This window comes from Neltuma alba, unplaced genomic scaffold, assembly GCF_004799145.2.
Source record: "Neltuma alba isolate B1F8T4 unplaced genomic scaffold, ASM479914v2 tig00012615_pilon, whole genome shotgun sequence".
Lineage (NCBI taxonomy): Eukaryota > Viridiplantae > Streptophyta > Magnoliopsida > Fabales > Fabaceae > Neltuma > Neltuma alba.
This window is the reverse complement of record NW_021637057.1, coordinates 388,046-409,734: the sequence shown is the minus strand read 5'-3', so window position 1 is coordinate 409,734 and position 21,689 is coordinate 388,046. Positions and strand designations below refer to the sequence as shown.

General features: G+C 31.2%; 2 protein-coding genes across 5 annotated transcripts; both read right to left on the bottom strand.

Annotated features, from left to right (window-relative positions):
* Positions 1-901: 901 nt before the first annotated feature.
* Positions 902-19,167, bottom strand: LOC114729204 (60S ribosomal protein L7-2). 4 transcript variants are annotated; one of them, XM_028916186.1, is made up of 8 exons: positions 19,162-19,167; positions 11,275-11,276; positions 2,198-2,376; positions 2,002-2,099; positions 1,850-1,907; positions 1,563-1,642; positions 1,377-1,479; positions 902-1,294 (listed from the first exon to the last, which is right to left on the bottom strand). In XM_028916186.1, exons 3-8 carry the CDS (start codon positions 2,372-2,374, stop codon positions 1,079-1,081), a joined length of 732 nt encoding a protein of 243 aa, XP_028772019.1. In that variant the 5' UTR covers positions 2,375-2,376; positions 11,275-11,276; positions 19,162-19,167; the 3' UTR covers positions 902-1,078. The 4 variants fall into 4 exon arrangements, with proteins under 4 accessions (XP_028772019.1, XP_028772017.1, XP_028772018.1 ...); XM_028916184.1 differs by lacking the exon at positions 11,275-11,276 and adding an exon at positions 3,070-3,111; XM_028916185.1 differs by lacking the exons at positions 11,275-11,276; positions 19,162-19,167 and adding an exon at positions 5,007-5,011.
* Positions 11,117-12,142, bottom strand: LOC114729229 (uncharacterized). The gene is made up of 2 exons (XM_028916214.1): positions 11,870-12,142; positions 11,117-11,680 (listed from the first exon to the last, which is right to left on the bottom strand). Exons 1-2 carry the CDS (start codon positions 12,140-12,142, stop codon positions 11,117-11,119), a joined length of 837 nt encoding a protein of 278 aa, XP_028772047.1.
* Positions 19,168-21,689: the final 2,522 nt, after the last annotated feature.

Genomic DNA, 21,689 nt, shown 5'->3' with positions numbered 1-21,689 from the left:
TATATTACAATTTAGATAAATAAGGCTAGAAAATTGCTAAATTTTCAGACACTTATTTTAAGATTTTTCCTAGTGCTCATAAGTAAAACAGAACTAATGAGTACAATGGAACTGCAAAAGCTGAAAGGAATCAAATGGGAGCAAGTTCCCGTGGTTCTCCGGAGGTTCGAACATCAGCTGTGAATCTATACCCATGTTATGAAATTGAATAAGTGAGCAATTCAAGTAATTACTGGTATGCTGCTAAATAATCTCCCAATCAACCAACACACACGTCAGTCTGTAAGTGTCGAGATTTCATCACAAGAATCCTGAGTTCGCGCACAACCTCATCCTGATCCCTCTTGAATACTCACAACTTCGCAGTTCTTGGTGAAGATCCAATTTTTTCACGAAACCACACATCCAAGTACCACCATTATCCCGAATGAATCCATCACAAAGTGGCGCGCCCAGTGTGATTAACAAAGTCAAAAACATCCAGTTGCACATACTGTTAGCTTTACCACGACCATACTGTAACTTAATGAAATGGCACTCTAATCCAAAAACCCTGAAAACACGAGGCCTCTGTTGGATAACTCGAAATGCAGGACTAGATTATATGCTGCCCTCGCAGGCATAAAACCTAATGGTATGTTACTGGGAGGGCGAGAAATGATGAGATTGTTATGGGGCATCATAACTAGCAGAACGTTATCCGACATTAGACACCAATATTACCTTCTCGTCAATTACTCCACGTGACTTTAGCCTCAATCAAGAAAACTTGAATATGTAATTTTGACCGCTACAACAGAACCGAACAAGCCAGGTAGAACCAAAACTAGATCGCAATGCTCGTAGGAGAATCAAAATGAAACAAGCAGGAATAACGAACTCCAAAGATGGAAATACACTAAGCATAATAAAAGCATTCATGCTAGAATGTAACAAGCAACTCATAATTCTCATGTTGAAATAAAATATTATCAAAATCCAAAATTTTGATAAGAAAATTGGAATTTTAAATTGTTCTAAAGCCATTAATCGAAACAGAGACTGAATCCACTAACTAGTGACCAGACACTGGCACAGCTTAGTTCATTCTCCTAATGAGCTCATTGATGAAATTCTCCCGGTTTCCAGCATCACCACCTTCAACATAGTGGTTTCTTTTCTTCTTTAGTCCACCCAAAGGTGCCCTGAGTTTAAAGGGCCAAAGGAAGTTGTTGGCCTCCTTGAAGTGGGGTCCAACTGTTATGATCTCATGGATAAGATCTTCAGTGGAGATGATTCCATACTTACCCAGTGCCTAAGGTGAGATCAAGGATGGTCAGAAGCATGCAGTAAAAAATAGTAACTATAAATAAAAATGGAAATAAACAAATACAGACCTGCTCAATGATAGAATTGTCAGTTAAAGCAATTCTCTGTTTGTTGATCTTACCATAGCCCCTCTTGTAAATGAGTTCTCTTACACTCTTCAAGTTTGGATACCTAAACAAAGACCAGAGTACTCTCATGATGAATAGAGCAAGAAACACCAGAAGCACCCCAATAACACAGGAAAAACTGCTTACCCATAGGTCACATAAGGTTCGACCCTGTGAAGCATGTTCATTGTAGCCTTGTTGACTTTAAGAAACACGCCATTGAATATCTGTTTCAGATGAACACAACAATGACTACCTCTCCTTTATGTGACACATACGAACTTCAAATTCTCAGTGAATGCTCTCTCGAATGTACAACAAAAACAAAAACAGTTTCCATAGAGCCTATGCTAAAATTTGGAGCTCGAGATACAAAAGGGTGTAACAGAGAGGAATTTAAGTTCTGCCAAGGGCTCTATTATCATTTGTAGTACCTGCCTCAAACGCAAGAGCTGCAAGATTTTCCTTGTCTTTGGGTGCATGGCATTAATACTGTTAAAGATTAAAGTCCGCATGTATTAGTTCCGTGATGTTTGAAGTTGTAGAGATAGTGAAAATAACCACACAAAAAAAAAAAAATACACACCCACGGATGCGAACAATAAACAAGAGTTTAGCCTCTGGATCAACATAAAATCCACCTTTCAGCTTTGCCTCACGTTTCAATCTAATCAACTCCTTTTCCTAAAAAGAGAAAACACGGAGAACAGTAAGGAGATACGTAGTTATTATCACAAATTTGGATTATCATCAAAAGATATGACAGGACAAGGGATATTTACCTGCTCCTGATACTCCTTGGCATACTGCTTAGCTCTGTTGTAGATCAGCTTTCGGCTCTCAGCTCTCTTCTTTTTTGCAGCTTCGGTCTCCTGTGCCTTGGCCAATGCCCATTCCTCTTCTCTCTTCCTCTTCTTCAACACAGACTCGGGAACAATTGCCTTAACCTCCTCACCCATTTCTATAGGGAATCAACAAAACACAAGGTAAGTTTATGAACAAATGTAGCGAAACTCTTGATTCCAAGAAATCAAAATAAGTATTAGACCCTGTCAATCTCATGCAAGATGACATCCGAAAAAGCTAGTTTCAATAATCTGAAACAGTAATATTCAAAATAAAAATCTCAATCAGGGAATAAGGAATCAAGTTATTCAATCCATCGTTAGCTTGTTCCAGGTACAAAACATGAAAAAAAAAAAAAAGTATATACAAGAGAGCAACAAATGGGGTCATACACCACTCTCCTAAACTAGAGTAAAAATCCGGAATTTTCCAAGCTTGCAGCAATTGAACAGGAACACCAGATAGAACCCATAAAGATAGCTAAAAGACGCATTGTAAATAAGGGCTGCCTCTGCAGATTTACTCATCATCTCTAAGACTAACTCATTCGCTACCATTTTCTCCTCTAAATGTGAAAAATTCTCCATTCCCACCACAAGGGACCAATAAATCACATGAAAGACTAACCAATGAACGCGATCGAATTGACGTAAACCCACATATACTACACATAATCGCGGATTGAGAAAAACGCAATAACACTAGGGAACTTATACATCTTTCAGAAAAGAACACTCGTCGACAAAGATTAATCTACAGGAAAAAGCATCAAGTTGAAAGGGAACACAGGTATCCAATGCCTACTTACTTAGACGATGGCTGCGGAAGCTCCACTGAATCCAAGCAAAATCTACGGCTTCGCCTGGCTTTTGAAGAATTAGGGTTTTGTAAGGACGGGTAAGCGGAGGCTATTGTGGAACGGTCCGGATTCGTGCTAGTCTGAAGATATTTCCTGGCCGTCGGATGAAAGGCCCACCGGCCCAGTTAGAGTATCCGTGCCTTGGGTCAATGACTTTGCAGGGCAAGCCCAATGTACAATTAGTTAGGCTTCAAAAAATGTAGATATATAATTTGATAACAAAATTAAAACAATTATTACTGAGAGAGGTACCTACGTTTAACATCAAACAGTATCTCGAATATGATTATCTCTAAAAGAATACTTATGAGTAGCAAAAAAAAAGCAATTACAATAAAATCTACATCTGGCCAAAAAAATCAACAGTCTGAAAAATAGAAAACATATATATACATATATTTTTTGTCAAAATATGTATAAACACATATAATAAATTATTTAGACTATTCACAAAATAACAAAAAATATATATACAGAAAATTATTTACTTATTCAAATTATTTAGACCATTATTCAAATTTCTTTCTTCAGACTCAGCATGAAGAATAATAAGTTGATGGGGCAAAAGCTTAGGTCAAATTTTTTAGAATCAACATCCATTATACTTTGCCACTAGTATTATTTTTTTCTTCAGTATTTAAAACAATTATTACTGAGAGAGGTACCTACAATTAACATCAAACAGTATCTCGAATATGATTGCCTCTAAAAGAATACTTATGAGTAGCAAAAAAAAAAAGCAATTACAATAAAATCTACATGCTGGCCAAAAAAATCAACAGTCTGAAAAATAGAAAACATATATATACATATATTTTTTGTCAAAATATGTATAAACACATATAACAAATTATTTAGACTATTCACAAAATAACAAAAAATATATATATACAAAAAATTATTTACTTATTCAAATTATTTAGACCATTATTCAAATGTCTTTCTTCAGACTCAGCATGAAGAATAAAAAGTTGATGGGGCAAAAGCTTAGGTCAAATTTTTTAGAATCAACATACATTATACTTTGCCACCGGTATTATTTTTTTCTTCAGTATTTAACCCAAAGGATGATACAGAAAAAAAAATAGAATACATGGCAGAATCTGATTGGAAAGGTAATAGTTAGAAGGAACTTGACATAAGTTTTTTTTTCATATTTATAAATAATAAAAATACAGGAAAAATTGCAATAAGGTCCCATCTAAGAGAATTAAACACAAAATATCCCTTGAAATTATCAAATTATTTTAAAGTCTCAAGAAATCTCATTGCAAGAGATTTTATTTGTTTAATTACCGAATTGTCCTTGTCTCACTACAAAAAAATAGTGAATTACCAGCAGTCACTTTCTAGCCGTTAAAAAAAAGCACTATAAAATAAACATTTCTAATAGTTATAACACAAACTGTAAAAAATCTACAGCGTTTTGATTAGAAATGGTGTAGATCTCACATATTTCTAGCGGTTTTGACTCAACCACTAGAAAATGACTGCCACAACTGTGGTGTTATTTGGCGTGAAGTTGGCACTATATTTCTAGCGTTTAATTTCTAGCTGTTTTGTTGCTGGAATTGCTAGAAAATGTTGTATTTTCTAGCGGTTCAAAAACCGCTAGAAATTTCATTAAAGTTTCTAGCGGTTGCCCTGAAAACCGTTAGAAATAATTTTTTTTTCCCGAAGAGTCTAGACACGTGGTTGCATCCAGGTGGCAATGGGAGGCAGCGCTACAAATTTCTAACAGTTTTTATAGAACCGCTAGAAATTTCTAGTTGTTTTCATGGAACCGCTAGAAATGTCGTAAGAAATTTTAAAATTTTAAATTCAGATTTCCCTCCTACCTGATAATTTTTAGCCGTTATTAGCCGCTAGAAAATTCTTACCGTTACTCTTAAATTGGTTCAGTTTTTAAAAATAAAAAAATTGTAATTTGTAGCGGTTACATAACTGCAAAAAACTAACAAAACCGCTAGAAAAGATATAAAACTGCTGCAAATAGTAGACAACAGCTAAAAAATTCTCACTAATCTCTATAAATACCATCTCGCCTCATTATTCATTTACTCTATTTCTTTTCCTTCCTCTGCTATTCTTCTTTATAATTCTCTTTTTTCTTCTTGCTCTCTCACATGGTAGTTTTTCTCTCTTATTTATATGGTAAAATGATATTTATTTTATAAATCTTAATTTCTTTTTTTATCTTTATATATAGTTTACTAACATATTTATTTATTTTTTCTTTCAAATTTTTTTCTTTATATTTATCATGCCCTTCTCAACTAATTCAACCACTTTTCAACATAAAAGTTAAGGTTTAATACTACAAATTATCTCATCTTCAATTTAACTATCTTATTAAATTAAATTCAATTAAATTCAATTCATTTGACACAACTATAATTTAATTACTTATTATCATCACAAAATTTAAATATATAACATGTAATAAATTGGTAAATACACATATTAACATAATTCTCTGATATAATCTATTTAATAATTTTTGATTAATAATTATATTTTACAATAATGAAATTTTGAATTTTATTTTTTTCCTGGAATAAATTTTGTAGCGGTTCTGAAACCACTAGAAAAATTTAAAAAAATTGGAAAATTTTGTAAAATTTAAATTCAGTTCACTTTGTGCCAAATTTCTAGCGGTTAATAATGTTAGAAAAGTTTGGTGATAATTTGAAAATTTCGTTTCCTGGCAAAAATAAAACTTAGTGCACAACTTTCTAGCGATTCTATGAAAATTTCCTAGTGGTTTTGAACCGCTAGAAAATTTATTGCATTTTTGTTTTTTTATTAACCGCTAGAAATTTTCTAGCGTTTTGACCATACTGTGTAGCAGTTCCTTTAATTGCTAGAAAACTGTTTCTTACACTTGATTTTCTAGCAGTTTTTCTAACCGCCACAAAGGCTGTTTATAGCGGTTAAAACCGCTAGAAAAGTCGTAATTTAACCTCTAGAAAATACATATTTTTTGTAGTGTTTTTTCTAAAGTATGTATTGACAACTGAAAGTGCAATCGTTAATAATTTAAAGTGTAGCAATTAACAACTATCGTGATAGATATTGACAACTCATGCATTATATTTTTTATGATGAGCTAAGAAAATATGTTGTTAATATCTGTTGCGATAATTGTTAATCATTACACCTTAGGTTGTTAACGACTGCTTATTTAGTTATCAATGCATAACTAAAAAAAAGGCAATTTGATAATTAAATAAATAAAATTTCTCGTAATGAGGTTCCTTAAGAATTTAGAATAATTTGATGATTTTAATAGACCTTTTTATATTTAATTCTTGTAGGTGGGATCTTATGACAATATTTTTAAGAAAAATATATGAATTATTCTATAGACTTCATATGAAGCATGAGGAAGGGTATCAACTTTTAATTAAAATAAAGTAAAAGTATGATTTTAATTTTATGCAAAGTTTTAGTTTATTTTATTAACTTTAAGAAATATATTTGTATTCCTTTAATTTTCGAATCATTAACAAAAAAAATAACATTGAGATCTTAAACATTGACAAAACATTCTCAAATGTTAACATATTAAATTTAATTTTCAAAATAACTGTGATTATCATAAAAAAAATCATCATCTAAAACTAATAATTTTAAGATAAAAATATATTTTTGGAAAAAAATTAAGAAACTAAATTGAAATATTGTATAAAAACTTGTGTGATAATAAAACTTAGAAAAGACTGTTTAGTAGAAATGAAAAATGTATAAAGTACGAGTGACTGAAAGGTTGAAACAAGAGAACTAAATTGATCTACAATAGATTGAAGAGCTACGAAAAATTGATGTTATAGTTCAGAAATTTTCATCTAGTGTTTAAGAGATTTACGATAGAGTAAATTTAAAAAGTTTTTTTTTAAAAAAAAATTATTGTAAAACTACAAGAAATAAGAAGAATGAAGAATAGCAAGAGATAGAGAAGACAATGGCCTTTTCTCATTCACTTTGGTTTAAGGTACAAATGTCTCATGCATGCCCTCTATTTATAGGCGTCCAAGCATTGAAGTCCTATACTAATGTTACAAAGGAATAAAGAACATCATAATGGCATTAACAATGAGAAACTCCTCCCAAGTCATTCATTAGGGAGGTTATGTAGTTTATGAAACTTGAAGGTAAGGAATCCTATGAGAATTCTAAGGGTTAGGGGTTATGGACATCCACTCGTGCAATATTCATAACACTCCCCCTCGGATGTCCATAATAAGCATTGTGCCTCATTAAAACTTTACTAGGAAAAACCCATTGGGACAAAAACCTAGTGAAGGAAAAATGAGTACATAATATTTACTTCCCCTAATGATAACATCATTTTAAGTCTTTAAGTCTGCGCATTCCAATACCATACACTAACTTCTCAAATGTTCTAGTCGGTAGTGTCTTGGTAAACAAATCAGCAAGGTTGTCACATGAGCGAATTTGCTGAACATCTATATCACCACTTTTCAAAAGATCATGAGTGAAAAAAAACTTTAGAGAAATATGTTTTGTTCTGTCTCCTTTGATATATCCTCCATTTAATTGAGTTATGCATGCTATATTGTCTTCGTATAATACTGTTGGAATCTTCTGTTCAAGGGAAAAACCACACATTTTTTGAATATGTTGAGTCACTGACCTCATCCAAACACATTCTCGACTTGCCTCATGAATTGCAATTATTTTCGCATGATTTGATGAGGTAGCTGATAAAGTTTGTTTTGTTGAACGCCATGAGATAGCTGTACCTCCACAAATAAATAAATATCCTGTTTGAGACTTGCCTTTATGTGGATCTGATAGAAATCTTGCATCTGCATAGCCAATTAATTGTGATTCTGATTCATTAGAGTAAAATAATCCCATATCAATTGTCCCTCGAAGATATCGAAATATATGCTTAATTCCATTCCAATGCGTTCTTGTTGGGAAAGAACTAAATCTTGCCAATAAACTAACAACAAATGCAATATCAGGTCATGTTGAATTAGCAAGATACATTAACGCACCTATGGCACTAAGATATGGTACTTCAGGATCAAGAAGTTCTTCCTCATCTTCTTGAGGACGAAAAGGATCTTTATCCTCATCCAGTGATCTTACAACCATAGGAGTAGATAATAGATGTGCCTTATCCATATAAAATCGCTTTAATACTTTTTCAGTATAAGTTGATTGATGGAGGAAAATTTCATTTGCCAAGTGCTCAATTTGCAAGCCAAGGCAAAAACTTTGTTCTTCTAAGGTCTTTCATTTCAAATTCTTTCTTTAAACAATCAACTGCTTTTTGAAGCTCTTCGGGAGTTCCAATTATATTTAAGTCATCCACATAGACAGCAATTATAACAAACTCTAATCCATTTCTTTTTATAAAAACAAATGGGCAAATTGGATCATTTTTATAACCTTCTTTCAACAAATATTCACTAAGTCGGTTATACCACACTCTTCCAGATTGTTTTAATCCATATAAGGATTTATGCAAACGAATTGCATAATTTTCTCGAGAATTCTTACATGCCTCCGGCAATTTAAATCCTTCAGGGATTTTTATATAAATCTCAATATCTAAAGAACCATATAAACATGCCGTAACAACATCCATTAAATGCATTTCAAGTTTTCTATGGACTGCCAAACTAATTATATATCTTAAAGTGATTGCATCCACCACAAGAGAATATGTCTCTTCATAATCAATACCAGGTCTTTGTAAAAACCCTTGTGCTACATGCCGTGCTTTATATCTAACAATCTCATTTTTCTCATTTCGTTTGCGCACGAAGACCCATCTGTATCCAAATGGTTTCACACCATTTGGTATATGGACTACAGGTCCAAAAACTTCACGCTTTGAAAGTAAATTTAACTCTACTTGAATTGCATCTTTCCATTTTGACCAATCATCTCTATGTCTACATTCTTCAACTGATGTAGGTTCAAGATCCTCATGTTGATTAATTATTTCAACAGCAACATTATATGAAAAAATATTGTCAACAACTGTGTTCTCTCAGTTCCATCTTTTTCCTGTAGTAACATAACTTATTGAGATCTCTTCATTATTTTTAGGCACCTGAGTCTCCTCTGAGGTCTTTTGATTAGTTATGTTTCGGTCCTCTCCTATAGGACTTTCCTCCTCAATTTGACTATCATGACCATCATGATTATTTGCTCCTTTTTTCTTTCTAGGAGTTTTATCTTTGGAACTGATTGGTCTACCCCGCTTCAGGCGTGGTTTGGTTTCACTTGCACTTTCTAGTTGTCCTGCTGCGACATCAATTCTAATTGGAGCATTTTCAACTGGAATGTGAGATTTAGTAATTCTCTTAGGATCAGTAAATGCATTTGGTAATTGATTTACAATGTTTTGCAAATGGATTATTCTTTGAACTTCAAGGTCACATTGTTGTGTACGAGGATCTAGATGAGATAATGATAATGCTTTCCATATAATTTCTTTATCCAGCTGCTTATTATTTCCCCCTAATATTGGAAAAATTATCTCATCAAAATGACAATCGTCAAAACGTGCTGTAAACAAATCTCCTGTTAATAGTTCTAAATACTTAATTATAGAAGGAGATTCATAGCCAACATATATCCCTAACCTTCTTTGAGGTCCCATCTTTGTGTGCTGTGGTGGAGCAATAGGGACAAATACCACACATCCAAAAATTCTAAGATAGGAAATATTTGGCTCTCGACCAAAAGTTAATTGTAACGGGGAGAATTCATGATAACTTGTTGGCCTTATGCGTATAATTGCTACTGCATGCAGAATTGCATGCCCCCAAGCTGAAATAGGAAGTTTTGTTCTCAAGAGCATTGGTCTAGCAATCAATTGGAGGCGTTTAATGAATGACTCTGTTAGGCCATTTTGAATGTGGACATAAGCAACCGATTTTTCTACTGTTATTCCAGTTGCCATGCAATAATCATTAAAAACTTGAGATGAAAACTCACTAGCGTTATCAAGACGAATTGTCTTAATTACATGGTTTGGAAACTGTGCTCTTAATCAAATTATTTGAGCAAGTAATCTAGCAAATGTTAAATTACGTGTTGATAACAAACAAACATGGGACATCTTGTAAATGCATCTGTTAAAACCATAAAATATTTGAATGGTCTACATGGTAGATGGATAGGTCCACATATATCTCCTTGGATACACTCTAGAAATGTAGGAGATTCAACTCTTATTTTTGTCAATGAAGGCCTTATAATTAATTTGCCTTGAGAACAAGCAGCACATGAAAATTCTTTAAATTGAAGAATCTTCTGGCTCTTCAATGGGTGTCCATGTGAATTTTCAATAATTCTTCGCATCATAGCTGATTCGGGATGGCCTAACCGGTCATGCCAAACAATAAATGTATCTTTATCAGTAAACTTCTAGTTTACTGTAGCATTTGTTTCAATTGTACTAATATTTGTATAGTACAAACCAGAAGATAATGTCGATAATTTTTCCATGACATATTTTTCTCCATTTCTTACCATTGTAACATGCAAATATTCAATGTTCTTCTCATTTATAGTCTCAACATGATATCCATTTATGCGGATATCTTTAAAACTTAATAAATTTCTTTGAGACTTAGAGGAATATAAAGCATCACTAATAACAAATTTTGTTCCTCTGGGTAATATTATAATTGCTCTTCCGGAGCCTTCAATTAGTTTTGTATTACCCACTATAGTATTGATGCTTGCACTATTTATTGTAAGATGAGAAAATATTTTCTATCTTTGAGTATAGTGTGTGTTGTAGCACTATCTATCAAGCATATATCTTCATTCTTGTGCCCAGTAAAAGGAAGAGAAACATCCATATTCTTCACACACAAAAAACATTCATTAACATAAATTCGAAGTATATCATGATTAATAATACTCTTAAAAGAAGAGAAATAATAAACATAAACTAAATTAAAAAGCATAAATAAAGCAAACTGAAATTATCCAAATTCTTCTAATCATGATTCTCAAAGAAATCAGCCACATCCAAATGTTCCATAGCATCAAGGCCATTAGCATCATCTAGCTCATTGATATCATCATTTTTGTATGCAAAATTTGCCTCCACATCATCAGTTTGAAAAGTCAAATTTGCTTCCACATTATTTGAACTTCTTTTTATAGAGGCCTGATAAAGTTTTGCTAGATGCTTAGGCATACGACAGGTACGTGACCAATGTCCTTTCATGCCACACCAGTAACATTGATTTTCAACAACTCTTGAAGGGCCATTCTTATCTTTTTTCTGTCCATCACCAAGTTTCTTCTTTTGGTGGGTATTTGGGTTATAATTGTTACTTCCCCCATCATAATAACGGTAATTTGTGCATCCCCTACCACGACCACGTCCACGTATATGATGATTATTACGTACAGTCACATTCGCTTCAGGGAATGGAGCTGATCCAATGGGACGGATCTCATGATTTTTCATTAATAGCTCGTTATTTTGTTCAGCCACAAGAAGACATGAAATCAATTCAGAATATTTCTTAAAACCCTTTTCACGATATTGTTGCTGCAGGAGCACATTTGAAGCATGAAAAGTTGAAAATGTTTTTTCTAATAAGTCCTCATCTGTTATTTTCTCACCACATAATTTCAATTGAGAACTTATTTTGAAAATTGCTGAATTATATTCAGTCACATATTTAAAATCTTGGAACCTCAAATGCATCCATTCATAACGAGCTTTAGGCAAAATTACCGTTTTTTGATTATTGTACCTTTCTTTTAAATTATTCCACAATTCTAACGGGTTTTTCACTGTCAGATATTCAGCTTTCAACCCTTCATGTAAATGGTGGCGTAGGAAAATCATGGCCTTAGCCTTGTCTTGGCTAGTTGCTTCATTTCCAAGTAAAATAGTACTTCCTAGACCTTTGGCATCTAAGTGGATTTGAGCATCTAAGACCCAAGACAAATAATTTTTTCTAGTGATATCAAGAGCCGTAAACTCGAGTTTGGTAAGATTAGCCATGGATCAAACTAACATGATAATAACAAAAATTATAATTATAATAAAATTGATACACACTGAAACATAATAAATAAAATATTAGGATTCAAAAGTCATTGATAAATAAATTATTCCTTTAAAATTATAAACAAAATAAATGAATAAATAAATAATGACAAATAAACATATATGAGAAGGAAAAAAAAGATAAACAACACAAATAATTAGTTACAATAATAATATAGAGACAATGTATATAAATATATATAGGGGGAAGGGGGGAAAGCAGTAATATAAATAAATATATAAATATTACAATAGACTTACTAATATATAATAACAATTTAAATTAAAAACAAAGATAATGCTACAGTGAAATAATGATATAATGATAGAAACAAAAATATAAACAGTGTGAATTATATATATGTATATGAGAGTTAGTACAACACAGATAAAATAATGTAAAACACCATAGATACCAAATGGAGATGATACATAAATTACATCAATTATTTAAAACAAACATAATATTTTACAATATGACAACAAAATAAAATGACTTAAAATAAAAACAGAATGTTAACATAATATAAAGCACAAAAAGGAGAAAAATAAAATAACATAATGTTAACATAAAATAAAAAAATAAAAATATATAACATAATGAAAAAATTAAAATGTAAAGAAAAGAACAATAGAGTAACATTATATAATATAAAGCATGATAATTAAAAAAAGGAGATAATATAAAGTTAATATGTAGTCAATACATAGATATATATTATGATGATTGAGTAAGGAGATAATTAGACGATGAGAAGAGTGCATCATCTTACGAAGGGTTTATACCTCAAATTTTCAGAGCAAAGTCGTGCTGATAATGTGTTGTAAAACTACTAGAAATAAGAAGAATGAAGAATAGCAAGAGATAGAGAAGACAATGGCCTTTTCTCATTCACTTTGTTTCAAGGTACAAATGTCTCATGCATGCCCTCTATTTATAGGCCTCCAAGCATTGAAATCCTATACTAAGGTTACAAAGAAATAAAGAACATCATAATGGCATTAACAATGAGAAACTCTACCCAAGTCATTCATTAGAGAGGTTATGTAGTTTATGACACTTGAAGGTAAGGAATCCTATGAGAATTCTAAGGGTTAGGGGTTATGGACATCCACTCATGCAATATTCATAACAAAAATAACTTTTTTCAGGGAAAAAAGGGTTTTTATCGCTCAATTGCATTTGGTTTTCAAATCCATTCTGCTGAGAATTACATGTTTTATAACCACACATTTTGTTATTGAGGGATTGTTGACGACAAGTAGGTGTGTTTGTGAACAAGGATTTGATTTCCAAAAAAATTATTACTACCTCCAGTCTTTAATATAAGACCCTATTTGACTTTTATTTTGATCTAAATATAAGATCCAAATTCACTTTGTCTCTAATATTTATGTATTTTTTTCCAAGATAGTCTTTTTAACAATGATAGTTCTAGCCAATACACTTGATTAACAGGGATATTTTAAGAAAAACAACACCTATTTATGACAAATAACCAACTTAAATTATTTCTTTAATCTCCTCAAATTAGTCAACTAGCTCTTATAATTAGGACGGGAGCTAGTAGCAATTTCCTGCTTTTGTCAATAATTGCCCTACTCTGTTATGCATTTTGATTTTGGGTTGCCAACAATTTCAGCTGCTCATCAACGGTGTGCCAAATCTTTGTTTTTGTCAATAGTCACTTACTCACTTCAATCTTCTTAAATATCAAACTTGGGTGTTTGTGATCTGGGCACTTTATATGAAAATATTCTATCATCATTTCTTTTTTTTTTTTTTTTATAACAATTCTATCATCATTTCTAAAAGCAATATACCTTGTATACACTCGATCTTATATAGTAAATTCTTGCCATTTCTTATTTTATAATTTTAAAGCTAATAATATGTGTTTAAACTGAGAGTTAGAACTGACTAAAAGCCAATACAATAATAAAAGAGTCTTTTTAACCTATACCACCAAGTCAATAACTCGCTACTAGTTAGTCCATAGGAGGGCTAACCCACCCTTTTATTCTTTTTTCAGTTTTATTACTTATTAGAATTATATTTGAAATATTTGAATGAAAAACAAAAATTTTATTATATTTTTTTTTGTATATTGTATAATAAAAAATATTTAAAAATATTCATTTTTAATAAAAAGATGAATAACCTACCAACCCAATAAAGATAGGTTATTTTACAAGCTTAGGCCGCCACAGGCCAACTTGGCCTGTAGTCTGCGGGCTGGCAAGTATTAACCAATTTCCCTTAAGATCAATCTCGTTTTATCATAAACACTTGGGTTTACATTGGCTTTTTAATGTGTATCGTATTTACTCAATCTACGAGCTGAGGCTACCTTCAAACCTTTTTGCAAACCAGATGTGAATCATGTTCGAGATTTTCCAGTAAGAAACAGTGCACAAGCTCCACAGCATATATTGCAAATTTTCTTCTCACTTTCACCTGCCAGTTGTGTGGGCATGTGTGTTTTGACTAGGTCACTTAAGAGGCATGCCACGTGTCAATCCTTGTGTCGACGCTAATTAAGTGCCTGTTTGGATCAGCGATTGGAAAAGCAGCTTATAGGAAAAGTAGCTTATAGAAAAGTAAAGTTGGTAAAAGTTAAATTGGATAAGCTGAATTGTGTTTGGATTGGATTTCAAAAAAGTTAGTTTGCAAAAGTGAGATTAGTAAAATCTTGTTTGGATTATAGTTGAGTAAAAATAAGTTTGGCTGAAAAATTACCAAAATGGGTATGGATTTTAATAAATAATGAAACATGATAAAAAATTGGTTTCACATAATATAATAAAATTAAAATAATTTAATATGAAGAAATCAAATTTAATGAGTGAATTAAATTTTAAAATTTTAAAGAAATCATAAAAAATATTTTAAGAAGACTAAGAGATGAAAAAGAAGACTGAGGGGTGAAAAAGAAGGGATCGAGTTAGAAGGAAAATGCAGATAAGAGAGGAAAAAAAGAATCCTTTCTGACATTGCAGAACGGCTAACCCGAGAAGCTTTTCTGATTTAATTGATAAGCTCTTTCTTGGAGCTTATTCCAATTGAGCATCCAGAAAGCTTAAAAATATATAAGCTCAATCAGTTCTAAACTCTGCCAAACAGGTCCACCTAATTTAAGCTGCTTATTTTAAAATTTAAGTTCTTTTTGCTGACCCAAACAGACCCTAAATGTTGCTATGATACAAGAGTGGGTCCATTACTTATGAACACGAATGTTCAAAATATCATAGAAGTCAATGTTTCCGCAAATTGGCCAGCTCGGATTTATAAAAATAAATAATTGACTGGTTCAAACCGATTAATTAGTTTTTATCGATTTAGTTGAATTTAACTAAACTGCCTCCCATTTTAATGCAAGAATTACTTTGTTAAGTTAATTATTTATAATAAATATGAGATAATTTTTTAAAAGTATACTTTTTAACTATAATTATTCTTAAATGAAAGTTCTTTTAACATATGTAATCAATATGGGTACTTTGAATAATAAATTCTAAATATATGAGACAAAATAGATCATAGTAATCAAATTTGACTCTCAATTATTAAGGATTGGAGGCAATTTCTTATTTTTTGTTGATTCCAAATCAAAATAGATATCAATTGTCTAAATTTTTGGTTAAATCAGCCAATCTAATCCAATTTTATATACTATAGTTTCAAGTGACCGACATAATATGAACACTATGCCTTGTTGTTTTGTGTTTCCTCCTCAATGGAGGAAAGCAGATGGAACAAGGAGTTAGATATCATAGATTTTTTTAATGGAAAAATGTGCTTGCCATACTTGATTTTTTTTTTTAAAGAAAAAATAGGAAGCACCTCCTTTAAACTTTTCTCAAAGTACCACGTTGCGACTTTAACCTTCTATGGATGCCATAGGCGTGTGAGTTCTTTTTATTAGATAAAGATTAAAGAATGTGAAGAAAAAAACCTAATATATACGTAATTTCCTGAAGTCTAATGCCCTTAATCTCTACAAAGACATCACCTTATCCTTGCCAGTTGCCACGTATAAAGTATGAACTGCCTTCATGTGGCTACTTTTATTTCTTAATTGCTTCATATCCTACCAAACTTTCAATGTTGAAAAAAAGCATGATTTGTTCATACCTAACAATATTTTTAGCTTAAAAATCACCTTTTTATTAAAAAATAAATAAAAACATCTCTCTTCCTTTCCATTGTCCCGGAAAACAACTTCATCTTACTAAAAAGTGACCTAAATGTAAGTGTTTTTAAAAGCAGTTTTTTAATAATAATTTATAAAATATGAGGTAAATATATGAATATGCATGAGTTTAGATGAAAGTACTTACAAACACTTAAAATAAGTATGTGCAAACAAGCCCGAAGTAGATTGCCATAGATGCTCAAGTAATGCCATATGTTGAAAGGCCAAATTTTTTTTTTTAAACCATAGTTCAATCCGCAACGCTTCTTAAGAAACATGTCATCTTCTCAAATTGAAGTTGCGAGTAACTTGCCCAAGCTTGGGTAGAGATGCAATATTTTAGTTTATTTTCTCTGTTTTAAAAGTTCAATGCAATGTTTATTAGTTGTAGGAATATGGCTGCAACAACCGGATAGTGAATTGGTTCGAGTCGTGCCGAAGACATTGTCTTTAAGAGTGTGAGATAGTTTATATAAACTTAAACTTCCTCTTTCTTAAGTAATAAGAGACTTCACTTTTGACACACTCATGTACATTCACAATATTAGTACTTTTTTTTTAATTGTACCTTTATTTTATAATCTCAATGCACCGTTTATAGATGCACTTCCCTTTTTTTCTCTCTTATTTTTAAAAAAAGTTGAGATAGGTTGAGTTCTGAAGATTCAGTAGCTAGGATTAAGATATGTTTTATAATTCATATGGTATTTACAAAGATATTTACAATATATTTTATTTGGCTTTTTCTATAGGAGTTAAGTAACTAATATACTGACTTATTTGTTAAAAATATGTGTTAATTTTTCTAAAATACTATCTCTAGTCATGTACGTGCATTGGAATTATCCCTCTATAATTGATATGGATAATTTGAAAAAAAAAATTACAAATTTATGAGGCAAAAGTGATTAATATCTTATATTTAAGGTCAGAGTAAACTAAATGAAAAACCCATTAATAAAATCATCATATTGACGGCAATATTATTTGAACTCATGTGCTTACAAGGTGTAGACTGATTTCTTATTAACTGGATTTTTTTTCTTTTGCTGATTTTGTTTTTTTGTTAATGATAAATTGAATTAAGGCAAATTTGAATGGTGGAAGAGATATTCAAACGCTTAACGAGAAGTATTTGGATTAGTTTTTTAAAAATAATTTTACAGCATTCAAGATAATTGAATAAGTGTAGGAGAAGAATTTTATTTCAATTTACAAAAAAAAAAAACTTTTTTTTAATGGTTTCTAAGAGTTTCTACATGCCCCGAATGTCACTCTGTCCGGTGATCCTGCATTTAATTGTTGCTGCCAATTTTCCTCTGAATGCGGCTTTGATTTGGACTTATTTTCGGTGATGATTCCTGCATGTCATTATCAAGGCAATTGGCAGCATCCTATTCGATTCCGCGCTCATTTTCCCGGCTCTTTCTTTCTGGCCCGCTATTTCCCAGGCATGTGCAGCAATACACGGAATGTCGCCTCCTTTTTGCTATTCACTTACACACCGCATCCAAACGTGACGATCACACTGCAAATTGGAGTAGTTTCATCTTTAACAGGAATCTCATTCCTTTAAGATTGCGATTCAATTCAAGCCACTGTTTATATAATTTACAACCAATCAAATACTATTTCCGGTCCTAATTATAAGACCAGTTAACTAATTTAAGGAGATTAAGGGAATAAGTTAAGTTAGTTATTTGTAATAAATAGATAATGTCTTTTCTAAAATATCCTTGCTAATCAACTATATTGGCCAGGACTACAATTATTAGAGGGACTATCTTGAAAAAAAATACATAAATATGAGAGACAAAGTGGATTGGGGTCTTATAATTAGGACCAAAATAAAAATAAAAAAGGGTCTTATATTTAGGACCGGAGGTAGTATTATTTAAATGACTTTTCTTTTTAATTTAACGTATCAATTTAAATATAAAATAAACGAATATTATGGATATAAATTGAGATAGTACTCACCAGACATAACAGAGACAACATAGAAATTTAAAGACCCATAAATAAAGACGGAAGTAGCATGCATCAATAATAAATCTGTTTTTCGATTGATCTAAGTGCTTGATGGTAATAATAAATCTGTTTTAATAAAGAGATTTATAACCTGATGGTATAAAAACTTTCCCATTGTTGAAAGGCCGCGACTTCAATCATATTTATAAGAAATGCATGCTTTAAAATAGGAGCATGTTATCCGTCCAACAAGGAAGTTAATATGAACGCACAAGCTTAGGTTAACAACTTTTTGAAATTTCTAAAGTTGTGTATGCGTGTTTACCTTAAAAAAGCCAAATAAAGAAAAAAGATTGGCAAAATTTCATAACATTTGAAATTTGAAATTCTAAAAGGTTCCCCAACACTAGGGTTAGGATTTTTTAGGCTAAGGTGGTTAAAGTGGGATTCGATCCCACCGCTCCTTAAATCCCAAAAGACTAATACGTTGTGTGAAATGATTTATAATCATCTTGTTAATCCTAATTTATGAAACATAAGGTAAATATATGATAGAAGTCTTATTTTAACTTATGTGAACATACTTATAAATGCTTATATATTGTAACTTTAAACAAGCTGTAAGTGAACATTGAGCCACCAAGCGTCTTTGTTAAAATTCCATTTTGAGACAAATGACCGTCCATTTGAAATTGTTTATAAACGACTTTTCAATTATAATTTAAAAAATACGAAATAAGTATATGAGAGAAATTTTATCTTAACTTATATAAAATATGGTTATAAGTACTTATAGTGTATATAAACAGATTTTGCTTATTGAAATAACCATTTTGAAATTTCCATTTTGAAATATTATTTTATTAGAAATTTTTCAAAAATATTCGAGGTTTATTAATGGTTGGTGGTATTCAGGTCAAAAAATTAAAAAAAAAAAAGTTGACGGTGAAATGAATCGGCGGTTGGCTGGTGATTCTCTGAGTTTCATAAAAGCTGATGCCCCACCATGAGGAGAAAACTCAGAATCTCAATGCTCACGTGACATGCTTTAATGCTGGCTGCCGTTATAAATATCTGCAAGTTGCCTTCCTTGATCCTGGCTCCTATCCTTGGTATAATACGCTTATGGTCCTAAATATAAAGTTCTTATTATACTGGTATATATAAAAATTATATATTACCTCCGATCTAAATTATAAGAGTTAATTGACTAATTTGAAGAGATTAAAGAAGTAAGTTGAGTTAGTTATTTGTCCTAAATAGGTGTTATATTTCCTCAAATATCCTTACTAATCAAGTGTATTGACTAGAATTATAATTATTACAAGGACTATCTTAGAAAAAATTGAGTAAATATAAGAGATAAAATAAATTTAGATATTATATTTAGAACCAAAATAAAAGTCAAAAGAATCTTATATTAAGAAACAGAAGTAGTATTTAGAATCGGAAGAGTATATATACTTAACTAAATGAGATAAATTGAAAAGCTAATTAAAATGATAAAGATCTTATAAACTAAATTTAACTTCCAACTATCATAAAAGCTGATGCCCCACAACGAGGAGAAAATTCAGAACCTCGATTCTCACGGGACACACTTTAATGCTGCCCGCCGTTGTAAATATCTACAAGTTACCTTCTATGATCCTAACTCCTATCTTTAATACTACCTCCGGTCCTTAATATAAGACTCCGTTTGACTTTTTATTTGGTTTTAATTATAAGATTCCAATCCATTTTGTCTCTCATATTTATACATTTTTTCCAAGATAGTCCTTCTAATAATGATAGTTTTAGCCAATACACTTAATTAGCAAGGATGTTTTAGGAATGACAACACTTATTTATTACAAATAACTAATTTAACTTACTTCCTTAATCTCCTCAAATAAGTCAACTGGGTCTTATAATTAGGACCGGAGGTAGTACTATCTCAAGTTTTTAATATAAAATCTCATTTGATTTTTATTTTAGTCTTAAATATTAAAATTTTAATATATTTTGTCTATCATATTTATATATATTTTCCCAATGTAGTTTTTCTAATAATAATAGTTCTAACCAATACACTTGATTAGCAAGAATATTTTAGGAAAGACAACACTTATTTATTATTAATCTCCTCAAATTAGTCAACTAACTCTTATAATTAGAACTGGAAGTAGTAGTATCCAATTTTATTGGATATCAACCCTCTAGGTCTAACCTAGACAAGATGTAATCTAAACTATCCCAATTCAAAATCTTTAATTGATTATTTTCAAATAAAAGATTATTTTTCTAATAATATCAGTTAAGGAAGTATTTTTATTTTAGATTTTTATATCAGTTAAAATAATTTCTTTAAAAATAAAATTAAAAAAATTAAACCTGAACCTTTCAATTTAAATTTGAATAATTTGGGTTTAATGAGTTTGATTCCACCAAGACACCAACTCATAAATGGGAAAAAAGAAGAAAGAAGCGGAGGAATTTAAAAAACCAAAAAAAACCAGCTCAGTACTGAAAACGACACAGTTTTGAGCGCGACGCACACGGTGATGCGGACGCAGAGACAGAAATACCCACCACTCTCCATTTGACGTCAGCTCCCAGATCAGAAAGTTCTCGTGAGCCTCAGTAGAGTTGTTAGCATTTAGTCCGATCCGAGATTTATTTTGTAGTTTAAACTGGAGGAATACTTCGTAATACTGGTTAACGCCAGTTGCAAGCTGGACAGCCGTAGATATGATCTTTGGTGGGCCAGACTGAAAAATACCTGCCTCAAACTGGACCCTGTCATCAAACGGATTATAGAATGACTTTAATTGGTTGGCCTGCCAATCTACCTTTTTTTTTTTTTTTACGGTGTTTAAATATTTAAAATATTTTTAAATTATAAAATTTTGTAGATCAAATTTAGTTTGTTTTGATAAAAGTATATACTTAAATTAATCATAATTTTACATAATTACTTTATAAATCGGGTGCTTGTCTTGTCAACCCAACTAGCAATTTTTTAGAAAGTTGAATTGCTGACCCAACTTATACCAGATACTACCGCGTGCAGTGTCTATCACTAATTGAGGAAAAAACCAAAGCCAAATGTCCATTGACACTTCTTCATTTTAATAGTATTAAACTAAATTAAATGACTAAACATTGACCCCAGTGTTCCTTTTGAGTAGCTTATTAAATGATTAAACCATTATGGCTGAATTTGAACTCTTAATTAATTTTAAATAATTAGACCATAAAAAAATCAAATTCTACTAAAATAGATAAAATATAATGAACAAATAAAACTAAAATTACAGACACCCTACTCAAAATAAAGAAAAAAAAATAAAACA

Bases quoted from the DNA above. Each gene is read 5' to 3' on its own strand.
- LOC114729204 (XM_028916183.1), bottom strand. From the start codon at position 2,922: ATGTGGGTTTACGTCAATTCGATCGCGTTCATTG. The intron at 1,908-2,001 runs GTGTGTATTTTT...AATCTTTAACAG, and splicing joins TTTATTGTTCGCATCCGTGG to TATTAATGCCATGCACCCAA. The intron at 1,480-1,562 runs GTAAGCAGTTTT...GTCTTTGTTTAG, and splicing joins GAACCTTATGTGACCTATGG to GTATCCAAACTTGAAGAGTG.
- LOC114729229 (XM_028916214.1), bottom strand. From the start codon at position 12,142: ATGGCTAATCTTACCAAACTCGAGTTTACGGCTCTTGATATCACTAGA. The intron at 11,681-11,869 runs GTAATTTTGCCT...GTGCTCCTGCAG, and splicing joins GGTACAATAATCAAAAAACG to CAACAATATCGTGAAAAGGG.